At 38.2% G+C, this 23,997-nt stretch overlaps 1 protein-coding gene across 9 annotated transcripts in view; it reads left to right on the top strand.

Moving 5' to 3' along the window:
- Positions 1-23,997, top strand: part of EBF1 (EBF transcription factor 1) — a 271,478-nt gene that overhangs the window by 179,394 nt on the left and 68,087 nt on the right. For 5 of the 9 annotated variants that reach the window (XM_071758426.1, XM_071758424.1, XM_071758430.1 and 2 more), the window contains exon 9: positions 21,378-21,511. In XM_071758426.1, the coding sequence (XP_071614527.1) occupies positions 21,378-21,511 (134 nt within the window). The remainder of the gene's footprint in view (positions 1-21,377; positions 21,512-23,997) is intronic. The other 4 variants (XM_071758427.1, XM_071758425.1, XM_071758431.1 and 1 more) reach the window with 1 other exon arrangement.

The following is a 23,997-nucleotide window of genomic DNA, read 5'->3' as shown; positions in this document are numbered from 1 at the left end:
CAAATTTGGGATTAGATTTTTTTTATCTGCAGAGTGCTGAGCTCTCTAGGAGATCCAGCTGTTACTTCAAATTGCCCTAAATAAAAGCAGAGCCCTTTTGGAAATACATCTGCTTACTGAAGCCATATAAGAATGGTATCTTGTGGATTCAGCTGTGGCAGCTGAGGAAGTTGCTCTTCCCTGCTTAACACAGTTGCTTGTATCTGCTCCCTGTTGCAGGCTACTCTACACCAAGGACATGCCAGCTAATATGGGTGTGTGATTGCTCCCTAGTCTCCTTCACTCCAAAGCAGTTCACTTGAGTCAAACTGTTTAAACAATAACACTTTGCCAATCTAGCTTATTTTGAAGTGATTGAAGGAGAAATGGTGCAAGGCAACTTTACTAGCTTGTCTGAGAGGAAAACTTTTCAAAAGGGTGTGATAGGGGCATGTGGCTAGAAGCAGCCTGGGGACAGTAATATTTTCCATAAGACCAGCTGGTCCTGGAAGAGAGCATCTGCTGGTGACTGTAGGTGTTTAAAATGAGAGTTCTGAGTGCAAATGTACTTGCAAAAATCTGGATTTGATTAATGTTTTGTTTTGCTCTTTGTCCTCAAAGTTGATGACTACTACTGAAAAACAAAACAAAACCAGGGCATTTCGCTCCCCTCTCCCTTTTTGAGCTTGGTAGAATAGCTCTTTGTATTCAAAGCTGTTTGTAATCCTGAATTCAAGAGGTGTTTGCTCCCTTTAAGAGGAGTAGTTGAGTGTAGAAGGCACCAGTCCTTTATGCTGGTTTGTTTCACAAATATTAGCCAAAGATCTGAAGAATAATTAAATGGATTTTCCCAAAAACTTTAAGAAACCAGATAAAATTTTTCTGGGAAAGTGAATGCTCAGAAAAATGTTAACTAGATCTGTTAAAAGAAACTATTAATACTGAGAAATGGACAAATGTGTGAGTTTCAGCTACTCATTGGATTCCTGTGGAAATAGCTTTCTATTCTGTTTATGCTTTCAGGCATCAGTCGTGCAAGCATTTATGCATATATTTAAGATTATGTTCACATATGGTCCTGTTGGTATCAATGAGACTTCTTGTGTCAGTAAAGTTGAGGGTATTGATAAGTGTTTGCAGAATCGGGTCTGTAGTTCACACTTACTAACCTAAAATTCTTAGCTCAGCAGCATTTCTCATTATATAAACATAACTTACATCTGTATTTATTTAGTTCTGACTTTTTATGTAGGCTATGAGCCATTTTCAGTCATAATTCATGTTATAGATTTTTTTCATCCTGCCAACAACCTAACTTAATAAACAAACCACTGTCATAATTTTTGCTTATTTTTTTAAAAGAATGTGTGAATTCTGTCTTTATTAATTAGCAGAAGGCAGAACGTTACAAAAGGGAACTTCTCTGTGTTAAATTTTGTAATGTTCCAAATAAGTTCTGTCTTTAAAAAAACACTCCTATTTTTTACTAATATTCAAACTGAAGTAGATGCCTTCTTTCCTCCCTGCTCTCCCCTCCCTCCAAAGTGTAATTGCAGTCTTCTCAGGGCATGCTTTTGGTCAAGGCAATACTTGCTTTCTCATACATAAAGGTTCTTATTCATCTGCCTGGTGTTATAGCATCTCATTTTACCACAGCTATCATTCCCTCTCCTACTACCTGAGGGATTCTGTTAGCAAAAAGAAACAAAAAAAAGAATGTTATGCTTACGTATCTACATAAACCCTAGTTACTGTGCTAAAATTGAAATTCAACATTTGCAAAATATTTCCATGTGTACATTTTGTTGGAAAGGTGATTTTTCTAATGTACTTCTTCAGGCATCTCTCAAGCAACCTCATAAAGCAACTGCTAGCAATATGGACCTCTACTACAAAGTTGCACTCTTCCCAAAGTTTTGGGAAATCTAATCTAAATCTTTCTAATTTAAATCCCTAAATCCATCTCTCCAGGAATTCTGTGCACATTTGAATCCAAGAGACAGAGAAAATCTAATTAAAAGAAATAAAAATCCACTAACTGTTTTAAATGTTGTTATTAGGTGTCTAAAACACTTAACTGAATGAAAAGAATAGGAAAAGTCTCAGTTTGGCTTAATGATATTGAAATTGAATATATTGATATTTATATTTAATATAGCCACCATGAGCCCTAGACCACCTGGAATGGGTGACAGATTCCCTGCACTGATTTTAATTTTTACTTTCCATTTGTTTCCCCAAGTATATTATTTTTCCTTACTTTTTAGATTTCTTTATCCTGGATAATATCTTCAAGTGTGGTAGAGAGCCTGCCTGCTTTTCCTCCCTCCAGCCTTTTAGCCTCCCTCTGGGGGAGGACAGATTCACCTGAATGGTATCTGTTAATGGTGAAATGGGAAGCTGACGTGGTCATGACTTGTTTGTCTCTGGTTTATTGCTCTGCTGAGCAACTTCTGAGCATAGGTTTTTAAATGCTGGGATCTAACTGTAATATGTCATTGAGCAAATGTGTTCTGTGTACTTTGCTAGTTGTTTAACAAAAATAACCAGTTGCAATAGAAATGAATGCCTGAATGTGTGAAGACTGGGGACAGTGAAAGGGGGATGTAGCAAGAAGGTTTGCTGGTTGCCTAATTTATTTAGACAATATCCAGTTTATTTTTCCTTACCAAGCTGTGTTAGGGCTTGCTGCTCTTAAACATGGAGTTGCAGTTTATGTGACACCTAAAAGACTTTGGGTGCCGAAAGCTGGAGAGAAATCTTTACTTCCCAGGCCACTCAGGAGCCTGGTGTCTCCACATTCAGGTTTCACCATCTCATTAGCAGTTAGCCTGGATTATTTTTGGGATATCGAACACATCTTTATTTATATATTGCTTGACAGACAGTAAAATGAAAGTTCCTTTTTGTAGCTTGTCTCTCTGAATATAACTAGGAACTTAGCTCATGGTTTCATGTCCACACACTGTCCTCCTTGAAACCAGTGGGTTAAGAAATTTGTATTTCAAATAAGTATATCTATCTTTCAGAAGTAATAGCTGGCAGAGGCAAATAATTTCATACATCTCTGTGTGGTATAAATAGGGTAAGCCACAGTAATCTGTGGCTTTCAATAATTATCACTTTTTCATTTGCAAATAGAGGGATTTTTACTCATTTTATATTTATGGTAAACCAGAAAGCTGGTGTGGCTGACCTTTCTAAATTGTACATATATAGCAAGATGTATAGTGAAGATCCTATAGGCCCCAACAAGTAGACTACATTTCAGCTTGTAGTTCATCCTAAGTGTCAATTTTAAAAGCAAAACCTTTCCAATGCAATTTAAATGACCAGCTTATGGAAGAGGGGAATTCTGACAGGGTTTGCAACAACCCTTTTCAAACTTACCAGCATAAAGTCCACTGCTGCAGATGTCTCCAAAATTTCCAGTTAATACTCTGATATGGCTGCAAAGTAAATTTTTTTCTTTGCCTAAAACCATTGAAGGCCTCACAAGAATGTAAAGCCAACTGCAGCATCAGTTTCTCTATTATTTTTCCCTACAGGCAGAATTCAGTGCCCTCAAAAAATGATAGTCCCTTAGACCCTGTCAGTTTGCATGCTCTAACACTTTATTATCTAATGATCTAATATGTAACAAGGCAAAGAGGGGGTGCTTATCACCCTGACAGGATGCCTAAGAGAAGTGACTAAATTACTTTATGTACCATTAGTGCTATCTGCCACGGTGAACTCACTGTAAGCATTTATGCAAATATTCCTGAATACATTCAAGTGGCCTTTTCAGGAAGACAACTGACAAGCAGCTTAAATGCTTGGGTTTTTAAAGGGACAGTTTTGTTTCTTTTTCTTTTCCCTACCTCCTCCTCCCTAGGAAAGCACTGAAGAATTAGATGACTGTGAGGTTTGCTGCTGATTTGATTCTGAGTCAGCTCAACGGCAGCAATAGAAGAAAGATGAGGGGTAGGAACAGGGGCACGTCTGCCTAAGTTGTGATGTCAGAATTTGCAGATGGAAGGAGGAACAACTGTGAGTTCTAAAGCAATGTCCTGCCGTTATTTTAGTATCAAATATATCTAAATCTCTGTGTGCATCTGAAATAAGTCATTATATAACAAAGCCATTAGTAGTGTCTCCCATATACTGTTTCCATGACTGATTATTCAGTCCCTCTGTTATGGTATCTGAGACAGTCAAGCTGTTGTTTTAGCTCCTGATAACAATGAGTGATTTGTGATAATAAAGAGTGATTTGAAATAAGTAACCTTTAAGGTCCCTTCCAATCTTAACCATTCTATGTCTTAATGATTCAGACCATTTGATTTCTGCAGGTGCAAAACTTCCTGCGATAAGTGGAGAAGTTTCTGTGCCTCAGGTGGGTGTGTCAGGCAGATCCTTTAATCAGCAGTGGGGCATTTAAAGAACTTTCCTTGCTAATCTTGCCCATTCTGGGCAATCTGAGAGGCAACAGTCACCATAGAAGGCACATGCACAGATGTCCCACTAAATCTTCAGTTTTGAAAGTGAAAATCATTGCTTGGCTTTGTCTTAGTTGATTAGATATTTTCCTATTTATCTTAATTAAAATAGGAAAGTTGTTCCCCACCTTATAGTCTTATTTTGAGAGGATAATCTTTAAAATAATGCTTTTTGCCCAAGTGCCTTTTAAGTTTCACGATATCTTGTCTGACTGTATCAGTGACTGTATACTTTGAATTTAGCTGCAAGCACTCAGCACACCAATAGATGATTCCTGAAAGATGCTCAGAAACCTCAGTTAGTGACCTGGTTCTTGTGCTGTAAGTGGTTCATTAACCACTACATTTTTGGAAGTGTGGAGAGTCATGAAGAGGATGCCCCTATCAGCTCCATTTTAACCATTTCAACCCTAGCTCCCTTGGTGTTGCATATATCCATGCTGTGTATGAAATTGTTAAATACAAAACCAAATACTGACTGAAGTGAAAACTGTTAGCAAGTTGAAAAAGTAGCTCTTAAAACCTGATGTGTTTTACCCTGATATGATGTACGTTCAGGTTGTTAGTCAAAGTTTGGGGCTACTGCATTTAAAAAATGTCTGGATTTAAACAGAAAAACTTAAATATTTGACTTGTTTCACCTGTGGGTGGAAGCACCTGCTATATCTCAGTGCTTCACATAAGAATGGTTTCATGATTATGTGAAAAATAAATTCACAAGCTTTCTCTCCACCATATCATTCCAGATAGAGAAATGCAGTGGGCTTGATTTATTATTTAGAAGGGAAATATTAAAAAAAAAAAAAATTAGGATTCTACCACTCTACTTGAGGGGATCTTGTATGATATTCTGAGTTATGCCTGCTTTCTCATTTATTTTCTATGAGAGAAGAATACCTGGAGTTGTTGGACATCTCTATGCATACACAAGGGAAAGCAATGTCACTTTCAGAACATTGCACAACATGGATAGTAATAACAGTAAGTGAGCCTTGATATACTGAAGGATTGCAAAACTTCAAGCTGGAAATAATTTTCTTTACTTTTGCCAAGTTGTCTTTTTCATATCAGTTCCTTCATAAATGCAGTGACTCATAAATGCAGGCAATTTTTTACATAATGGCTTGTTATGTGTTCTCAGAGTTTGACCTCACCAAGTGTGTAATATTAACCTTTTCCCTGCCCTGTGGACTTGCTCTCTGTTTCTAATATAAGTGAGCACACTAGGATTGGATTAGTCCAGTTACGTGTACTCAGATGGAGCTGTAGCATTTGTCCTTCTGAAGAGACAAAATATGACCAGAAAGTTAAGTGCTTCACTTCAGAGACTTTATAGATAAAGATCTCAGCAAGTTTTCAACTCTAGGAACCACTGAAGTAACAGGTTCTCTGCAGGCTGCAAATGTTGTCAGGACATGGTATCTTTCTAAAAAGGATTTGGCAGGTCAGGGAGAGGTTGAGAGGTTGAGTAATTTCTCACCTTGGAATTGCTGGGTGAGGTTCTCTGGAGGACATTAGGCAGGATGTCAGGTTATTTGAAATGGCCCCTTCAGGATTAAAATCTTGGGATCCAGCAGGTTAGCAAAACAGAGTAGAACTCAGATTTGTACAGTTCCACTTTAGATACCCAAATCTATGTTAACTAAATTATGGCCCACTGAATTATGCTGATGTCTTTTTTTTTTTTAAGCTCCATCAGAGCAAAGTAGCTGTCTGCAGGCCCAGACCCTGCTTTGTCTTTGGATATTACTGAGAATTTCACAAGAACAGGATAGGTGGGTAGGTGGAGCTGCCCTTCTCACAGCTTACCACACCAAACAGAGAGCAAAAAATCTGTTTCTATTTGTCTCGATCATAAACCAGCCATTGTGAAGAGCTAGGATGTCTGCCTGTGCAGCAGTTTTAATTGTACAAAATTTATTTTAAATTTGAGGTTAAATGAAAACAAGATTTAATTTTCTAGGAGGTGCATTTTAATTGTTGACTTGAGCTGTGAGATCCCGGAATTTCAGTTCTGCCATTAGGCTCGTAGAGATTTTGTGAAGTTGGAGGTTTGAGTTTGTGGTTCTTTTCATCATTTAAACATTATTTCCAAAGTAGCACTGCTGCCACCATGTCGCAGTATATGTAAAAGTTACAATTTGAAGTATTCCAGTCTTTAGTAAAAAGAGTTGCTGTTTCATAAAGTCCATGGAAATACCTCCTGAGAAGTCAAGTTTGGGTACTCCCATTATGACAGATAGAAAGGATTCCTGCTTGTCAGTCACTTATCAGGGATCTAGTGTCACATCTAATGGAAAAAGGAAGAAATGATACAGTGGAAGGCTGGAGACATCTTGATTTTAAGAAGATAAAATGTGGCAGTTTCTACCCATGAACAGCTGCCCTTTATGTTGTTCAAAAAATGAAACATTAAATAGCCCTTCCCCAAGAATGTCTCCATGATGTCAAGTTGTGATGAGTTGTTACCCTCTATGGGTACAAGATTGCAATGAAATCATGGAAAAATAGTACCTAGATGAAGATACAGTGCATTTTGTGAATTTCCCAGAAGAACTTTCAGAACTGTGCGCCCAAAATTGCAAAAAAAGAAAGCATGGGGAAAACTATCATTAAAATTTGATAGAGATTTGTGTGAAATATACTGTTTTGTCACAGCAGATAAGGGAGAAAAGTTCAGATGGAAATTCTCCAACCACCATGAGAGCTGACTCTTATTTGGAGAGTTAAACCAACCACTTTTTGAAAGTCTGAGGTTTCTCTTCAGACCTCAGAGAAATAAAAAAACAGTTATGCAAGTAGAAAAACCTTAGCTACTCTGTTGGCAGAAACTTCACAGATAGCAGTACAGTAACACTCAAAAAGGCAATGAATATTCATAGATAATGAGCATTCATTACATTTTAATTTGCTTTGCTGGCCACCATGTCACCAATACAATGGCATCATAGGGGTGAAGAATGACATTAGGTTTAGAGAAATGTTGGGAGATCCTGCACTGCATGGCAGTGAAGTGTTTGCCAGATGTTGTTTTTCCAAACTTCCAAAATGTGCATGTGAGCAAATGACAAAACATAATAGTATTGTAGTATGATTAATATCATCTCTGAACAAATTCTTCTAACTTAATTTTTTAATTATAAGATACCTTTGTTGTTATTATGTTGGGAAAATACATTTTTTCACTCCATTCCCCTGCTGATTTGGGCAGAGTACAAACGAAATTATTTTGTGAATTGCGGTTTGTAAATTAAGACAAAGAACCAGTAATTTTTTTTTTAATTATCTAGATGTTGTAAAAGGTCATGATTAGAAAAAAATGGTATTCACAGCAGTTCCCAGGTATCTGGGCACTTCCAAATGTTTCATGCTAGGCACCCCAGTATTTGAATACCCAAAAGTAATGATGATAATGAAAGGTCTCTCTTCATATGGAACTTAAGCCCAAAGCTGTGAATCTGCTGAGTGCTAAAAATCTCAGGATTAAAATTTTGTTTAGATTTTCTGATTAGAAAACTTCACAAATAGTGAAGTCAGCTGGTACATTTGTAACTTGGGTGTACCTCTTTGCACTGAACTGGGAGACCAGTGGGAGCGTTCAAGTCTCTCTCTTGCTGTTCACTGTGAGGGTCCTGCCAAGTGTTTCCCCAGCAAAATGAGGATTTAACAAAATTCCTCCACATCCAAGGAAATGAGATAATAGCATAAATCAGGAAACTGATACAGAAAATGAAGCCCACCAGGGTGGCATGTTTGGAGTGGTTATTCTATTCTGTGTCGTCATCTGAAAATTATTAATGTTAGTAGTAAAAAATGTAAGTAAACTGCTAATAATTAATATTGGAATAGAGACAGGCTTTGTGTTTGGCCCAGACCCAAAATACAAGTTATTCAGGAGTGCATGACTTTGGGAAAAGTGTACTTTTATTAAAGCAATTGGTACAACTTCAAATCTCAACCCAAACTGTTTGCTGAGCATAACCAGAAAGCTTTGTATATCACAATTAGCCTTTTCTGCTTCTCATCTTTATTCAATGAATTTATAGCTCTCCCTGTGACAAAACAAATCTTTAGTGTGAAAGTGACTGTAATATAAGCCATGGTGGTTTATGACCTCATTGAGTGAAGTGAGTAGGGTTAGGAAGTTCATTAAAAAAGATCAAGAATAAAGATTTATGGCAAACTTGTCTGAAATGTAGCAGTTTAAATTTGTTTTTCAAAAGTAATTAAAACATATAGATCTTCAAGTTAAAGTACAAGGACCACTTTAAGAATCTCAACAATCTCAATCTTGTCCTTCTCGGAGTGCTCAGGAATTTCTAAACTTCAGATCCATTTTTGTGGTCATCCAAAAGTGTAGGTGTACCCCAAAGCAATCTTTTTAAAAATTCTTGGACATAAAGCCCAATTTTTGAAGCACCAAGCTGCCTAGAGCTTCATGTTTAGTGGTATTATGAAAGCTCTTGCTATAGAATTTCTATTCCTGTCTGCCAAGTACTTGTAAATCTCATTAGGAACTTGTTGCAACCTCTTGATTGCTGGGTGTTCCCAAAAATTTGGACCCAAATCTTGCAGGAACCTGTGTTCTTCTTACTGTACTACCACTGGGTGTCTGTTAGCAATGGGAGCAGAAGAAAATTCAAAATTAATTATGACTGCTTAATACCTTTTATTCATGGTTTTGTAGCAACTCTCTTAGAGGTTCTGTATCTATCCCATGAGAAAGCAAAGCAAAATTTTCACCAAGGTCCCTGTTTGGGTTGTGAAATGGCAGCAGAAGAGCTACGTCTACCCTGCTGTCAGAGTCTGAACAGATGCTCGCATTGCTCTTTGCTGAAAACCCAGGTTTGTGCATGGAAATAGTTCTTGTATTAACTGATCTGTGCTGAGAGGGAAGGTCAACACTCAGAGGTAAATCGAAGGCAACACAGGTCATCTTTCCAGCTGCAGCTTTAGTTTGTGAATTGGTGTTTGAGGTCACAGCACTTTGCCTCTTCAGGTGAGAGCATTGCTTAACTTCCTTGGCTCTTTGAGGAGATGAAGAGAGGCAGGGGAAATATTTCTGAGCAGATTTGGCCCTCCATAGAACTGAGAGGTAAAGCAACTCTGGTTAGGAGCCCTTTGGGGAAAATTATCTCCTTGCTGGGATCCTGACCTTGAAGGCAATGGCAAGTGCTGTCCCTCCTTTCAGACCTGAGTCTAAGCAGAGGTGTCTGCTGGAAAACCCAAAGCCGGGTCCCTGTTCAGTATCCCCTGGCAAGTACTTCTTCTGGGGTTGCTTCTGGCTGCTTCCTACTTATGATACTGTCTTGCTGAGGTCTCTTGGTACTTTTGGGTGCCAAGACAGAGCTCCTGAGTCTGCCAGTTTCCAGAGATGTCTGCCCATCTCTGCTCACTGTATAGTGGAAAAAGGATCCTAATTTAGGCAGCTCGACTCACACAGCCAGAGCTGGATTCTGACTTTTTACATGCTGCAATGCCTTAGGTAGGTGGTCTTAATATGGTCCTGAATTAAAATAAAAACTTAGCATGACTTTATCATACACATTGAAAGAACAACTTCAATAAGTGTTTGTAGGCTTGAGTTCAAAGTATTCACTCCTCGTATTTTCAGCATGCTGTTTTTATGTGGTGTCATTGCTGGACAGATACTAGGAACTGCAAATATGTTTTTGTGCTTGTGTTTTTGCAAGTAAAGACTAAATGGCTGGGAGGTGGTATTTGACCTGCATTCAGTGGAGCACAAAGAACAAAGGAGGAAACAGTATGAAAGACACTGCACAGGAGAGACAAGGGGGTCTCAGTTTTTGCAATGCAATCAGGGCTCCTGCTTGAACTGATATTCAGGTTACATTGCCTCCATTGCTGTCCCACTGCCATCAGAAACATAGCCTGAGTATTACATTGCATTCCTGAATCAAACTTCCATAATAATAATAATAACAACAACAACAACAGCAATATAATAATAATAATAATAATAATAATAATAATAATAATAATAATAATAACAATAATAATAATAATAATAATAGTATCAACTCAATTATTTTGTTTATTTTTCTTGTCTACCCTCCCCATCCCAGATAGTCATTAGTTTGTAATATATTTCTGACCAGGACAGGAATTTTGTTAAGCTGTCTGATAACTGGGATGCTTTTCTTAGAGAAGAGACAGATTCTCTACCTTTTCCTTTGGCCTAGGGCCTGGAAATCTGAGGCTGCTCATCGGACGTGGCTCTCTCCATTGGCAGCTCCACGTAACCTGTCACAGAGACAGCCTGAGCACAATTTTTGCACATGATGAATATGGATCTTTGCTGCATCTGGCAGGCTGCAACAATGAATGCAGAAGACTGTCATTAATAGATAATAAAAGAAGAAACCTATACTAATGGGAATAAGCTTTTCTTTTACTGGGACTGATTATTACTTTTTTGTTCTTGCCCTGTGACTAGATCAAGATGAAAATAGCAGCTAGTAACCCTGTGTGCACGCATGTGTTTTGTTGTTGGCTGTTTTTTAATCTGGGGTATTTAACCATGATATCTTCAAAGTGCGATTGTATCATACATTCTCATACACTAATAGATTTCAAAGATGAAGAGCCTTGCTGCTTTATGTTTAGTCATGCCTTCTTCTGTAAATTTATGGCAGTATTATGCTTTAATGAATGGAACAAGTCCCAGAACAACAACAAAAATGCTTTTCTGTTTGAATTTAGATATTGCATACTTTGTTCTTCAAACGAATAATAAAACCAATATGTTTCTTTGGTAGTAAACTTCAGGATAACTTCATCTCACATTACTAATCAAGTACTCAAGGATATGTGTGTGCCCATATACATATGTGTGTGTGTGTGGTAAACAGGCACTTTCAGTCACAGTGCTAGACATAGAATGAGCATTCGTATTCTGATAGCAATAGGCAAACCTCCGGGAACAGATGGAGCAGAGTTCAGCACAAAGGTTTAATCCTATCAGGATGATTTCTGTATGGCCATCTGGATAATCCGGCACACAAATTCAGTGTCTGTTAAAAATACAACGTAGGCCAAGATTAGCATCGCGGATTTTCCACTAGACTTGCTCATATTTGACTTTATGATTTTCAGACTCCAGAAAATTGCATTAGAGAGCAGCCTATGATTTGTGAGAGAAATCAGAGGAGGGATAAGAACTCGTAGGATACTTGAATTTCCCTTGAAGAAACTGGATTACAGGCACTCTCTGTCCCTGCCACAACTGCTTTGTGTTTCTATGCGGATTGTTCTGTTTCTGAAAGCTGATTACTGCAAGCTCTCTGTTGTGGGCAGACTTTCTCAGTTCTGAGTAACAAAAAGACTTCAGCTTAAAATTAATTTTAGTGGAGGCTCCTCTTTTTTTTTCAGGATGAAACAAATTCTTTGTTTGCTGTAGAATCCATGTCAGGTGGACTTCTGGTCATTGTACTATGTAATATAGGGGGGGTGTTTAACTGATTTTGGGGCAGTGGAGTTCTGTTTTTTTTCTTTGTGATAATGAAAGATTCCACAAAAGTTTAATTGATATTGATACTTAATCTGGGGGAGTGAAAATTTATATTTAGATTGAACTCGCTATTTCATTGAGAACTGTTTCTGTGAATCATCAAATAAACCTTGTCAGTGTGGCCATAACGTTTCAGTGTACATCTGAACATCAAGATTCACTGCTGTTATGCTTGGGATGCTGAGAGTTTTCCACCTCACAAGGATGGGATGCTGTGACTCAGGAGCTTTTATCCAGTTCTGTGTTCAGACTCTCTAGAGTTTTGCTGTGAGAGATTCAGTTTTGTTAAGGTACCAATGGAAAATAAAAGAGAGAAAATGAGATCAGGATAATGGTGAAACAAAGCATTAATTTAGAAATAGCATCCACCTGTCCTCTGTTAGGTTGGGAGTCAGCAAAACAGTAAACCACAGGTTTAACATGAAATCCTTTGCTGGTTCAGGACCTTACTTAGAAGCACTGGAAGATGGGTCAGTTAAATTAGTAGGGTTTGGGGCGTGTGAGCTATGCAGTAATGTTTGTTTTGATGAGCTTGCAGTTGATTTATTTTACACATTTTGGGCTTCCATTCTCAGGTTGCCTTCATCCTCAGTCTGAGATTGCATCATTGCAACTATTTTTAAACTTTAGTGCACTTAAACAGATGTGTCTCCTTTCTGAACATGCTTATTGTTTTAGAAATAATCATATTGGCTTAGCTGATGTCTATAACTTTCTCAGTGGAATTCAAACCAATAAATCCACGGAAAATGGAACAGGAAAGGTATGTAGGATTTTTTCACTGTTTAACTTGCAAACTTTTTAAAATTCACATTCAGGTAAAACCGTGCAATCCCCTGTGTATATGACATCTTTGTCACCTGCATGCTATTGCCTCTGGCTTCCCATCTTTTGGGAACCCTGCCCCTGCATCTTTCCAAATGATTCAATGGGATGGAGAGAGGAGTGAAGAAATCAAGATGCTATGCTTTGGGCACTCATAGAAAAGCATTTATCTTGCTTGGAGTCAAAATATTCCTGTGCATTCGTGAGGGGGCACGAATGCAGTACTGCAGCAGCCACAGGTTTGGTATCTGGGTCTAGGCAAACTTGTCCCCAGTTGTGGAGGTGGATGCCCTGCCAATATTTAGTAGGCCCTTTGTGATAGTCTTGGATGTGATGTTTCTCCTCTTGATCCAGTGTGTGCATCTCCCTGGTGCAAAAGAGCTGCTCAAAAGAACAGAGGCTGTGTCAGCTCTGTAGCTGCACTGGGTTAGACAGTGCTATGTTTAGCTGAGGCCACCCACAACAGCTACTTCATGGCTGACTTAAAGTGAAAATCTTTCAGCTTTGGGGGAAAAATAATGAATGTAGACATTATAGTTTAAAGCTTGCTTGAAATTTCCTTTAAATTAAAAAAATAATCATCAAAACTTTTCACAATAACATTGTTAGGCTTCTTAAGAAATATTTCTATGTAGCATATATATTTTTTCAAGAATAATACTATAGGTATTATTTTTATTTATATATATATATATATGTTCATGTTTTGTCTGAAGCTATATATTGAATTTAAGCAAATTTTCAGGTCTTTTTTTGCAGCAATACATTTTTCTTGGGGAATTTGTTATTTGCCAAGCAAACATGAGAGAGCTCTCTTTTTTAGGTCAAGATTTACTGACTTGCTGTGAAGTGCTGAGGACTCTTACTGGTTTTAAAAAGCAGTGGGTACTTCCTAAAGTAAAAACCAACCATCCAAAAAAAAAAAAAAAAAAAAAAAAGCAGGAAAGAAAAAAAACCCCAAAAAACTAAAACCGAAAACTCCCTCTGTGATGCAAAAGGTTTTAAAAGAAAATGAAAATGTGTCTCTTGCAATCAAAGAGATTGCTAATTACAGATAACTAACCTGTTATTTAGTGATAACTCTTGCTATTTAGAGATAAGTAAATTATTATTTTTATGGAAATGTTTTAAGTAAAATACAAAGTGGATTTTTTTGGTAACACATCTCTCAGTATTCAGGATTGCCTACTTTTTCCATGCAATCATTTTTCAGGCAGTGATCAACAACTGGGAGCTTTGGAAATCATTAAGGGAAACACAGAGGACTCCATGAAATGTAACTTGCTAGCTGAAGCATCAGAAAGGATAAAAGAGGAACACAGGCTTAAGTATTGATTGTAGGTGGAATATTATCCCAGATAATTTGCATTTTCCATTCCCATTAATCGGAACTGCGCATTTGAAGTGTTAGACAAAAAATCACAGCCAATACCTCTTTAATTTCACTACTTGAAAACAGAAGCAAAGGCAACATTCCCTCCCTTCCCCCAGCCCGAAGGGAATGCACGGTGGTTGTAATTGTGGTGTGGTGATTTAACCCACTACAGGCATCGTGAAGAACCAGGAGAAGGTTGCCATTTTTGGCAGGGTATTGTAACCTTCAAAGCTTGCACATGGGGTGTCCCAAATATCAAGATGCTGTAGAGAAGAGATCTGGGAAAGGGGAACAGGGCACCACATCCTCCTGCCTGTGTTGCATAAAGCTGCATGAAACTATCTCCTCAAGAGGGAAACCTCTGTTACTCTGCTTCCTGCACAGCAGCTGCTTATTGTCAGGAGAGAACAGGAGAGAGAACAGGCTGTGATATGAAAAAGGAAAGCAGGAAGATCATCACTTTACTAAGATAAACAGCAAACGCATTGTTTAGCTTAAGGGTGCAGATTTAATGCTGCAGTACAATATGTAACAGCTCTGCTGCGTTCTCTTTCCCTGAAGTGTCTATTACTAACCTTTTGGGATGGTCCTGTGGACTTTTCCCATCCAGGCTGTTTTGGTAAACTTCAGCTGCTTTTGGTTGCATGTGCTGGACACAACACAGGCAATGTCTCTGCACACTGGTCTGGAATGGTACCATGGTGTGGGTACACAAATTTCTTAACGTTCACCCTTCAGGCACACTTGAAGAGGGTGATCAGGCAGTGACAGCTCCTGCTTCTCAGGAATGAGAAAATTATTTTGAAATAATATTTCAAATATTTTGAATTAATGGGAAAAAAACCCAGCAAACTACTCACACTCAACACTCCCCTTCCTCCCCAAATTTGGTTTGTTTTCTTAAGCTGGTGAATTTTGAAAAACCGTAATTTTAACCTCTGAAAAATACCCACTATCCCCATGATAAAATTGATTTGTTAATGTGTTTAATGTGGAAAACTCACAATAAACAAGGATGCATGGAATAACTTCATTTGTTTTGATGTTCTGAAAGTCAGTCATTTGATAAATGTTGAGCAGGTTGTAAGAACAGTTACACAAACTGTGGGTTAATCCATGGCTCATTTATATATTTAGCCTGGAATTAGGTTTTACCATAAAAAAAAGGAAAATTAAATTAAACTCCACATATTTTCAGTAGTTCATCTGAGATGAGACATAAATTCCCTATCCATCTGAATTTCTAGTTCTAACTGCCTTTATGCAACTCTCTTTGCGTGTCATAATACTCTTAAAAAGAAGAAAAATAAAAGCACATACCCCATCATTTAAACTCCTGTTGTGATGCAGCAACTGTTGTAAGATCCTTATCTGTGGAATAATGGAGGATGAAATGACACTTCATGATAAAAACTGCAAGCGAGGTCATTCTTACAGTCACTAACACAAACTGGATATTAATCATAGTGCAAATACATTTCAGAAGTTAAATAAGAGCAGTCCCAGAGCCCTGCTGATAACTGTGCATCCCACTAATTCACCTCAGTGAACATTTACCTCTAAGCTCAATTAACCCTTATTCCAAGGCCACCCATAAACTTTGTGGTAAACATGTTTTTTTCCCCTCTAGCCTCTGTTTTCTATCAGTGGAATAGATCATTTCTGTTGGAGGATAAAATGTTATCTGTTTATAAATTCAGAGCCTTGATTAAGAATATGAGATGCCCAGAGTGTGTTGGTGAAGGACTTGAATTGGTAACTCATTGATTCTGTAAATTCACAAATTTGATGCTCCTGAGGGCTTCTGCTATTTCTTTGGTCTTCAGGTGTTACTTGAAGTGGATAGAAATGCTCAGGAGGCAGATGATGATGATAGGGGGGAGAGGGATTTCCTAATGAAGATGCTTGTGAACAAAGTTAATTGTTAAACATTTAGAAGGAGCTATGAGGAGATACTATTGCTGTTGGTTTGTTGTTATTGTTATTAGTATTATTAGTGATGTTATAATTCCCCCCTCTAACCAGTGTTCAGAGACAAACTAGAAATTTGGTAATTAGTAGTATTAGTGTCCTGAGCCAAAGTTCAATGCCCTGAAATGAAATTTGAACCAATTAATCTGTGAGATTTTTATCACTTGTCCGTGTTTTCTCAGCAATTCCCTCAGCAAGAGGCCTTTGATCAACTCTCATACAAAAGCTAAAATGTGTGCCTGCTGCTAGCAAGATGGGGCTGACATTAACATGGCACTCATAAAACAATCAGAGCAGTGAAGCCCTCAAACAGGCAGGGCACAGTAATATTTAATAAAAGCGCACATATAATCTTCAGAATTAGCATTTTGTGCCTTGCAGTACCTTTGGGAGAAGAGCTTTTATTTGTGGAGTGATCATTACTATAACAAAGAAGAGCTACCTAATAATTTCCACTTTAACTCTGCAATATGCCACGAGCATTTCTGAACCATTATGCTAAACTGTGGCAGGATAATCATTTTATTGTCACAGTTTGAAGGCAGAAAAATCCCCTGTATATCACTAGCTAGGGGAGCACACAGGAATACACAGGCACACACAGAGCACACAAGGAAAAACTTCCTTTTTACTACCTGTGAACTGAAGTTGGTACCTTCCATCCTTAGTATGAGAGGTGATAATGTGTGTTCTGAGAGAAGGTAAGTATTTCAAAAGAACATTGTTTCTCTTGGAAATCATTAATGTTTTTACTCTATAAGTCCTTAAAACTTATCAGTATGGACCATAGCTTTGAAGTCCATGGCAAAATACTCATTGGCTCCAATAAGCTTGGGATTGCAATCCCTCTCCCTAACATCTCTATCCATTAACTGCAATTCCAGGAGCAGCACAATGAAACATGTCAGATGTTAACACTGATTTGCCTGGATATTCAGGAAAAGAAGGGGGGCACCTTAAGACTCATAACCACTAGGCCATTTCAGGAGGTGGAGGATAGGGCCACATCACCTTCAGCAAGGAGCTGCAAGGTCTGTACCTGCAGTTGAGGGGTTAATTGTTAGGTTTTCCTCAGCCCAGTAGCTGTTCTGAAAACATGAGGTGAATGTAAGACACTCTTGCCAAAGAGTCTTAAAATCTTACCTGACAGGTTATCAAACTCTGGTTGTAGTTAGCTGCCAGTGTTCATTTTCAAGTAAATAAATAAAATGTAATTATTCTTTTTTATGATAATTCTTCATTGGACTTAAAGTCCATTCATGTTATCTGTCATGTACAATTCGTTCTCCCTATTAGAACTGGGCTACAGTCCTTCACTGCATTTTTTATCAGTGAAGTTTCAGACTTCAAGTAAAATCTCTTTTTCTACAGAAAAATGTAAATCTTCTGTAACTTTTAATGTTTGCTTTAAAACCACCATTTTAGAAATCACTCTTTGGTGTTTTTCTTGGAAATTTTAAAAAGTGTTGAAGTTAATTCCAGATAAAGATTCTGGAACGTTGCATTCTGAAAATAATGTTCTGTACTTTGGTTTCTTTTGTGACCAAAACAAAATGTAGAAAAATCAAGGTCTCCAGTGGAAAGATTATTCTGCCTAGCTCTGTTTTTCTAGAGTTGCACAGAAGTAAACACCTTCCAGACAGCTCTTTGAAAGTTGCCAAATGATTAACAGAAGAAGTATGAGGAGCTGAGAGCCTGAGCTGGCCAGACATTTGTACCAGGGGCATAAATAAAGCTGAGGTCATTGCTTTGCCTCCCTCCCAGTGTTACCTGTGGTGATGATAGCAAATGGGACCTGATTCTTTATCCTCCTTCCTGGTCCTCCAAGGCAAGGGCCTGAAAGGGCAAAATTTTAGTAGCACCAGTGTCCCAAATAACACTGCCTGTTGCAAATATGTCATTGTGTAATCATGTTTTGTGCCTTCAAAAAAAGGTAGCAGTCTGGATGCCTCCCTCAGCATGTCTCAGTCTTCCTTGGGAGTCTCAGGGCAGCTTCCCTTGTGGGGCAGTCCTTTAAGTCTTCACGGATGCTTGCGTTTTAAGATAAGAGAAACTGTGGGGAAAGTTGGGAAATCCCAGCTGGGTTTTGTGACTGGTCCCAAGGGAAAATAATGTCATGAAATCTTTCAGAAATGCACAGGTCTCTCACTACATCTCAGGTAATGCCTGCAAAGGGCATCAGCCTTCTTATTAAATCTCCAAGTCCTGACTTTTTGTCCTCAGAGGAGATGTCCAGGGCTGTTGCCAGAAGTTACAGTGAGACAGTGATCCAGCACAGTTGCTACAGATTTTAATAGAATTACATGTGCAAATGGCCACATTGACTTTGAGAGCAAGAATGTCCCACTGAAAAAGCCACAGCCCCAGTTCAGCACAAAGAGCTGAGTGTCTTCTCAAAGTCACCTTAGCTGCCATGGAACTTGGCATGGTTTTGATATTAAGTACATACAGGTATAAAGAATCGGAATGGAATGCATCAGGCAACACAGACAGTGTAGCACCTTGCACCTCTGAGTGCAACGTAGTCAAAGAACATCCCAGGATAAATAACAAGACCTTTAGTGGGGACTTGTAACTGCACAACAGTGTCTTGCATTCATTTTAAAGATGAATTGAGTCTGTAATTTTGAAGACTGCATGTGTTTTCTGTTAATGACTTATGGTCTCAAACAGTTTTTATTCACTGTTATTTAGGAAAAAAATGTTGCATCTAGTCTGTAAGAAAAGTAGCTCATTCTCTGACCCATGGCAAACTGATTATCTTTGGGGGGCTTTGGGGGGTGTGTATGTCTACAATCAACTAGAAGTACTGGAAAGGTTGTAATTTGGAAGTGATTTTTTATTTTTATTTATGAAAAAGCTCAAGTCTGTGAACAGGCTAGATGGCATTTTGAAAAGTTGCTTTCACTGTAAACCCGGTGCTGTGAGCTTGGCTGAAAGGAAAGCATTTGGTTTTGGACATTGCAATGGTTTTTAAGGGCAGTTTCATGCAAGTAAGTTGAGTCCAAATTAAACATATTGAAGTTACTCCTGTGCGCGCACACGCGCTGCAGTTTCATGCTGGTGATGTTAGGATGTTTCTTTTGTTAGCTCATGTAGAAGTTACTGGCTGTGCTCTGCCAAGTTTGGAGTAGGGTAATGATTTTTTCTGCCTATGTGTTTGTGTTTTTCACTGAAGCTGGCATCCCCATCAGCTTAAGTAGTGGAAAAGTTTCTGCCTGACACTTCCAACCTTTGTAGGTAGGAACAGGGTCTGTTTGCTCCCTCTGCATGTTCCATCGCTGGTGGTGTGAGTCTGCAGCAGTGCCCACAGAAACACTCAGTGCTAGGAGTGACTCAACAGCTCCTTTCCCAGCTTCACACCTGCCCTACCCAGGGGCTGGGAAGAAGGAGCTTCTCTCTAGCCTCCCCCTGCCCTCCACCCCAACCCCTTGTAATTAGCTCCAACTCACCGGAGCTTCAGTAAATAATCATAAAGACCCACAGTCTCTTTAGTGCTTTATGTCTGGAGCATTTTAAAGTAGACTTCTGTGAAAGGATTAATTACTGTCTTTACAATTAGAAGAATATAGGGCAGGGGCTGTGCCACTATGTAGTCACATTAAATGAATCGTGGGTGCAAGGCTATTGTCCTGGATAGTACTAACATGTGGCTGGGTTTCACACCCCTAATAAATCCTTACCTCGTGCAGTGCTTTAGTGCTTCCCCCTGAATAAGTCATCAAATGCTCACAGTTCCAAACCAAGTTAACAGCTCAGCCAGACTTTCAAACAAGTAGCAATTCACAGCCAAATGCCAGCAACCCTAAAAGAGGAGATGTATGTGCACACATATATATATACACACTGCTAACAAAGTCCTGATGATTGGCAACTGTCCATGTATTTTCAGTAGTAAGCCTCTTCTTTCTGCTGAGGACTGGATTCATAACCAGAGGAAAGAATCTTTTTAACACTGAGGTTGATTGATGGAGTTTTGCTGCTCCTTAGGAACTCTGTTTTTCATGGCTAATGAAGTTCTTGAGCTACCAATTTATTGAAAATGTTATCTAATCATATGGTGTCATACTTTCACCTTGTGCTGTATTAGCAAGAAATTGGTGATGATTGGGATCTGGTTGCTTCTTTTCATCAACATACATGGCCACTCTGAGACTCCACAGCTGGGAGTTACCCTGGGCTTTTTGTCTTATTGAGGATGATTTTACAGTAATATTATTGTTGTTGCTTCTGCACAGTTAAATTCTGATGTATTCTGGTACTGCAGAGAATGAGAACCAGTATGTGGATGTTTATATTGCCCTGTCCCACCACTGTATAGAGTTGAGCAAGTTTCTACTTAGATGGTCTTATACCAGAGGACCTTATTCCCAGATCTGAGCTTCCTACTTTGGGCAGTGCTTGAGTTTTCAGCATCCTCTCAGGAGGCTCTTAGTACATGTGATGCCAAGAAAATGTGTAGTGGAAGTGGGGAGAGGCTCTATGAATACAGCAGAATGCATTATACAAGTTTCTTAATTATCCTGTAAATGCAACATAACTGGGATGACTAAATGGCAGGGTTGTATGTTTCAGTTTTATGTTGGTGGTTTTTGGTTTTTTTGTAGTAGCAGCCAAAGCGTTAATCAGGGCAGGGTGGTTTCATAATAGAAAAGTCTGATTGCAGAATAGTTAAAGAAATGCTGAGGGTTACACCCTTTTTTGTAACCTTGTCAATATTTTCCGTAGTATTTATAGGAGTTTCCTTGATGAAAATAGGTTATGATGGATAATAAAGCAAATCCAATGTTCTGTACTTTGGTTTCTTTTGTGACTCAGGTATTGTGCATTTCTTATAGAATAAATATATAGAATAGAATTTATCATAAGAATATTATAAGAATAATTATAGAATTAGAGTAATATATAAGTAATAAGACAGTAATTTCTCATTATTTCCAATTGGTCTCTGCCCATCATGCTGTGATATTTTAGTTAAAGTAGGCTTAAAAATTTAATTTTTTCAATGCAAAACAGAAGTTAATTGATAAAAATTACTTCCAAAAATACAGTATCAGGTCATGCACATGTACTGGAAAGAAAGTGATTGCTGAAATCTTTGTGTTAGTAAGGGGGAAAAATGAAAGCTTCTTTTATTTCATTTTTCTCAAGTCTTCTATCATTAAAATCTGGTTCTAACAGCAGAATACTTCTCTTTTTCATGTGTGTTGAAAAGCAGCTACACCATGTATCAAAGCCATCAGTCCAAGTGAAGGATGGACTACAGGAGGTGCCACTGTCATCATCATAGGAGACAATTTCTTTGATGGGTTACAGGTCATATTCGGCACCATGCTGGTTTGGAGTGAGGTAGGTGTTGTCTGAACGGTAATGTCTAATAGCTTTGTCTAGCTTATAGCTACCCTGCCTTTTTCTGTGCCACATGCTAAATCAGCAACAAATGTTGAATTGTGAATCCTTTCCTCATTCAGTTTTATGAAAATAATAAGTCAAATTTACCTGTGGCAGAAATCCATTACAGCCAGGGGATGTGCATCTCCTCTCACTGGCCCAGAATTTAGCTCAGTGCCTTTTATCCTGAGAAAAAGGGAGGATAAATGCCTCTCTGAGTAATTCTGCATTTAGCACTACAGTTGCTAAGGGCCCACAGGAAACAAATGTTTAGGTAATTCTGCTTTCCTGGGAAACTGACTGCTTCTAGCTGCAGCTCAATGAGGTAGAGATTGCAGAAATTCAGTGCCTCTGAATAGCATATCCTGAAAGAGTGGGTCCTTGGTGTAAGTATCATTTGCATAATAGCAACCAAATACACAGTATTGTATCCACAGTGGAAAATACAGACTCGTCATATCCAGTGGAGGCCTCTGTAGTTTCAAAGTAAACCTTTTTTTGTTCCTTATCTTTTGCTGTTGCTGTTCCTCTCAGTCGCTCAAAACCTCTCTTCTCCTGACACATAATTAAACATAGTCTGATATTCCCCAAAAGCCCATGGAAAAGTTAAAATCCAAGCAATGTCACCTGAACTTCCAGTGAGTAGGGCCACAGAAGTCAGGGCAGAGTTCCCATTGGCTTCACTGCCATAAAAAGGCAGCTCCAAGGAAAAGTACACATTTTGTATTTATGACATTTCAAAAGCATCTTGGAGATTTTATAAGAAATTATTATTTTCATTATTCAATACTAAAATAAACATGCTAAACTGACATCTCCAAAATAGCTATACAATGCTTACCCAGCAATGTAAAGATCACCTGATGCTTTGCTTTATATCCTATAAAGATTAAATCAACATTTTAGCTTAATTCAAATCCAACCTATTCCCCCTACTGATTCCATTGCACATATGGCAGCATTTTTGCCATATGAAGAGTATCCTCTAATGTAATTCGTGGGCTTCCCTATTTTTACTCTCTCTCTCTCATCCTTCCACTTGAGGACAAGTGTGGATAAAAGGGCATTTCAGAAAAGGAGATATATTAAATGAGCCCTATTCTGAAGCCCTTATGTGGTCATGGAAGTGCTCCCTGGGTCCAGGATAAGCATTCTGTGTCTTAGGATCGAAGCCTTGATGGCTACTGACATTTAATAGGGAAAGGTGAAGAGGCTGGGAGGAAAGTGCTCTGATTTTGGTAATACAGAATTGGATCTGTCATTATAAAATTCAATTCTGTTTATTAGTGCAAGGCATTATTTGGCAATTTCTGATCTCAGGAGAGTGAGTTCTGGTCAAAGCAGTGCTGCTGATGGTTGCAACACCTTGTCAGAAAATTAATAATGTTAAAAGGGGTCCAGACAAAAGTCAGTCTGTTGTGAATGCTAGAAGGGGCTGCAAGTTGGCTTTGAGTGAAAAGTGATTCAGTGCCCCTCCCTTACAGAATTGCTTCTCAGTTTCATAACCTATGAGAGCAATATAAAATCCTATAGGGGAAAAGAAATTATTTCTAAAAGCAGCAGACAGATGTGATAAACAAGTGCAGAAATGCATGAGCTGTCTGAATGATCCCTAAATAATAGTGATGTATAAATAATTCAGATTCCACATACTAGCCACATATGAAGTACAAAATAAGTTCTTTCATTTGTCTTCCCATTTCTAAAAATGTCTACTGCATTTTCAGTTCCCAGGAAGAGTAATTTTTTTTACTATAATAAAGTGTGGAATCAAACTGCCAGTCTTCAAACCTGGAGCATATTCATCCTGAGTTGCCAGTCAGGGCCAGGTTTGAACAAATCTGGCCAGGTTATTTTCCCATTGAATTCAAGAAGAATTCTCAAGTTCACCCTTTTGTTTCATGGATCCAAAGAAAACTTGATTTTAACTGAGCTATAGAAAATTCAAAACAAAACTAGATTGATGGAAACTAAAGAAGAAGAGAGAGTCTTGCAGAACATTTTCATATGGATATTTCTAGCTTCGTGTTCAGCTGTAATTGCAGTAGTTTGCAGGATGAAGTCTAATATTTGAATTAGCATTATTTTGCTACAGACTTTGTGTGGGACCTTGAGCAAATCACATAATCTGCTTAAAGTTCAATTCCCTTTCTCTAACAGTAATAAGATTAGTCACCTTCTTTGGAGCTGTGCTGTGAAGAAAATTGTTGTAAAGGTCCTATATTACCAAATTTTATTATAAAGCTATGCAAGTACCTGAGATGCATGATATTTAAAATGCGCAGTTCAGAAGCAAAGTTAAAAGCCAAAAATAAAGAAAAGAAAGGTTCATTTTAAGGGTTAATTTGTTGCTGTCAAGCAGTATATGTTATAAATAATTTGAAAAGTAAATAATATATTTTTAATTTATTTTACATGTATTCAAGTTTCGTAATTGAAATATT

This window comes from Heliangelus exortis, chromosome 15 (assembly GCF_036169615.1).
Source record: "Heliangelus exortis chromosome 15, bHelExo1.hap1, whole genome shotgun sequence".
Classification (NCBI taxonomy): domain Eukaryota; kingdom Metazoa; phylum Chordata; class Aves; order Apodiformes; family Trochilidae; genus Heliangelus; species Heliangelus exortis.
This window is presented reverse-complemented; position numbering and strand designations above follow the sequence as displayed.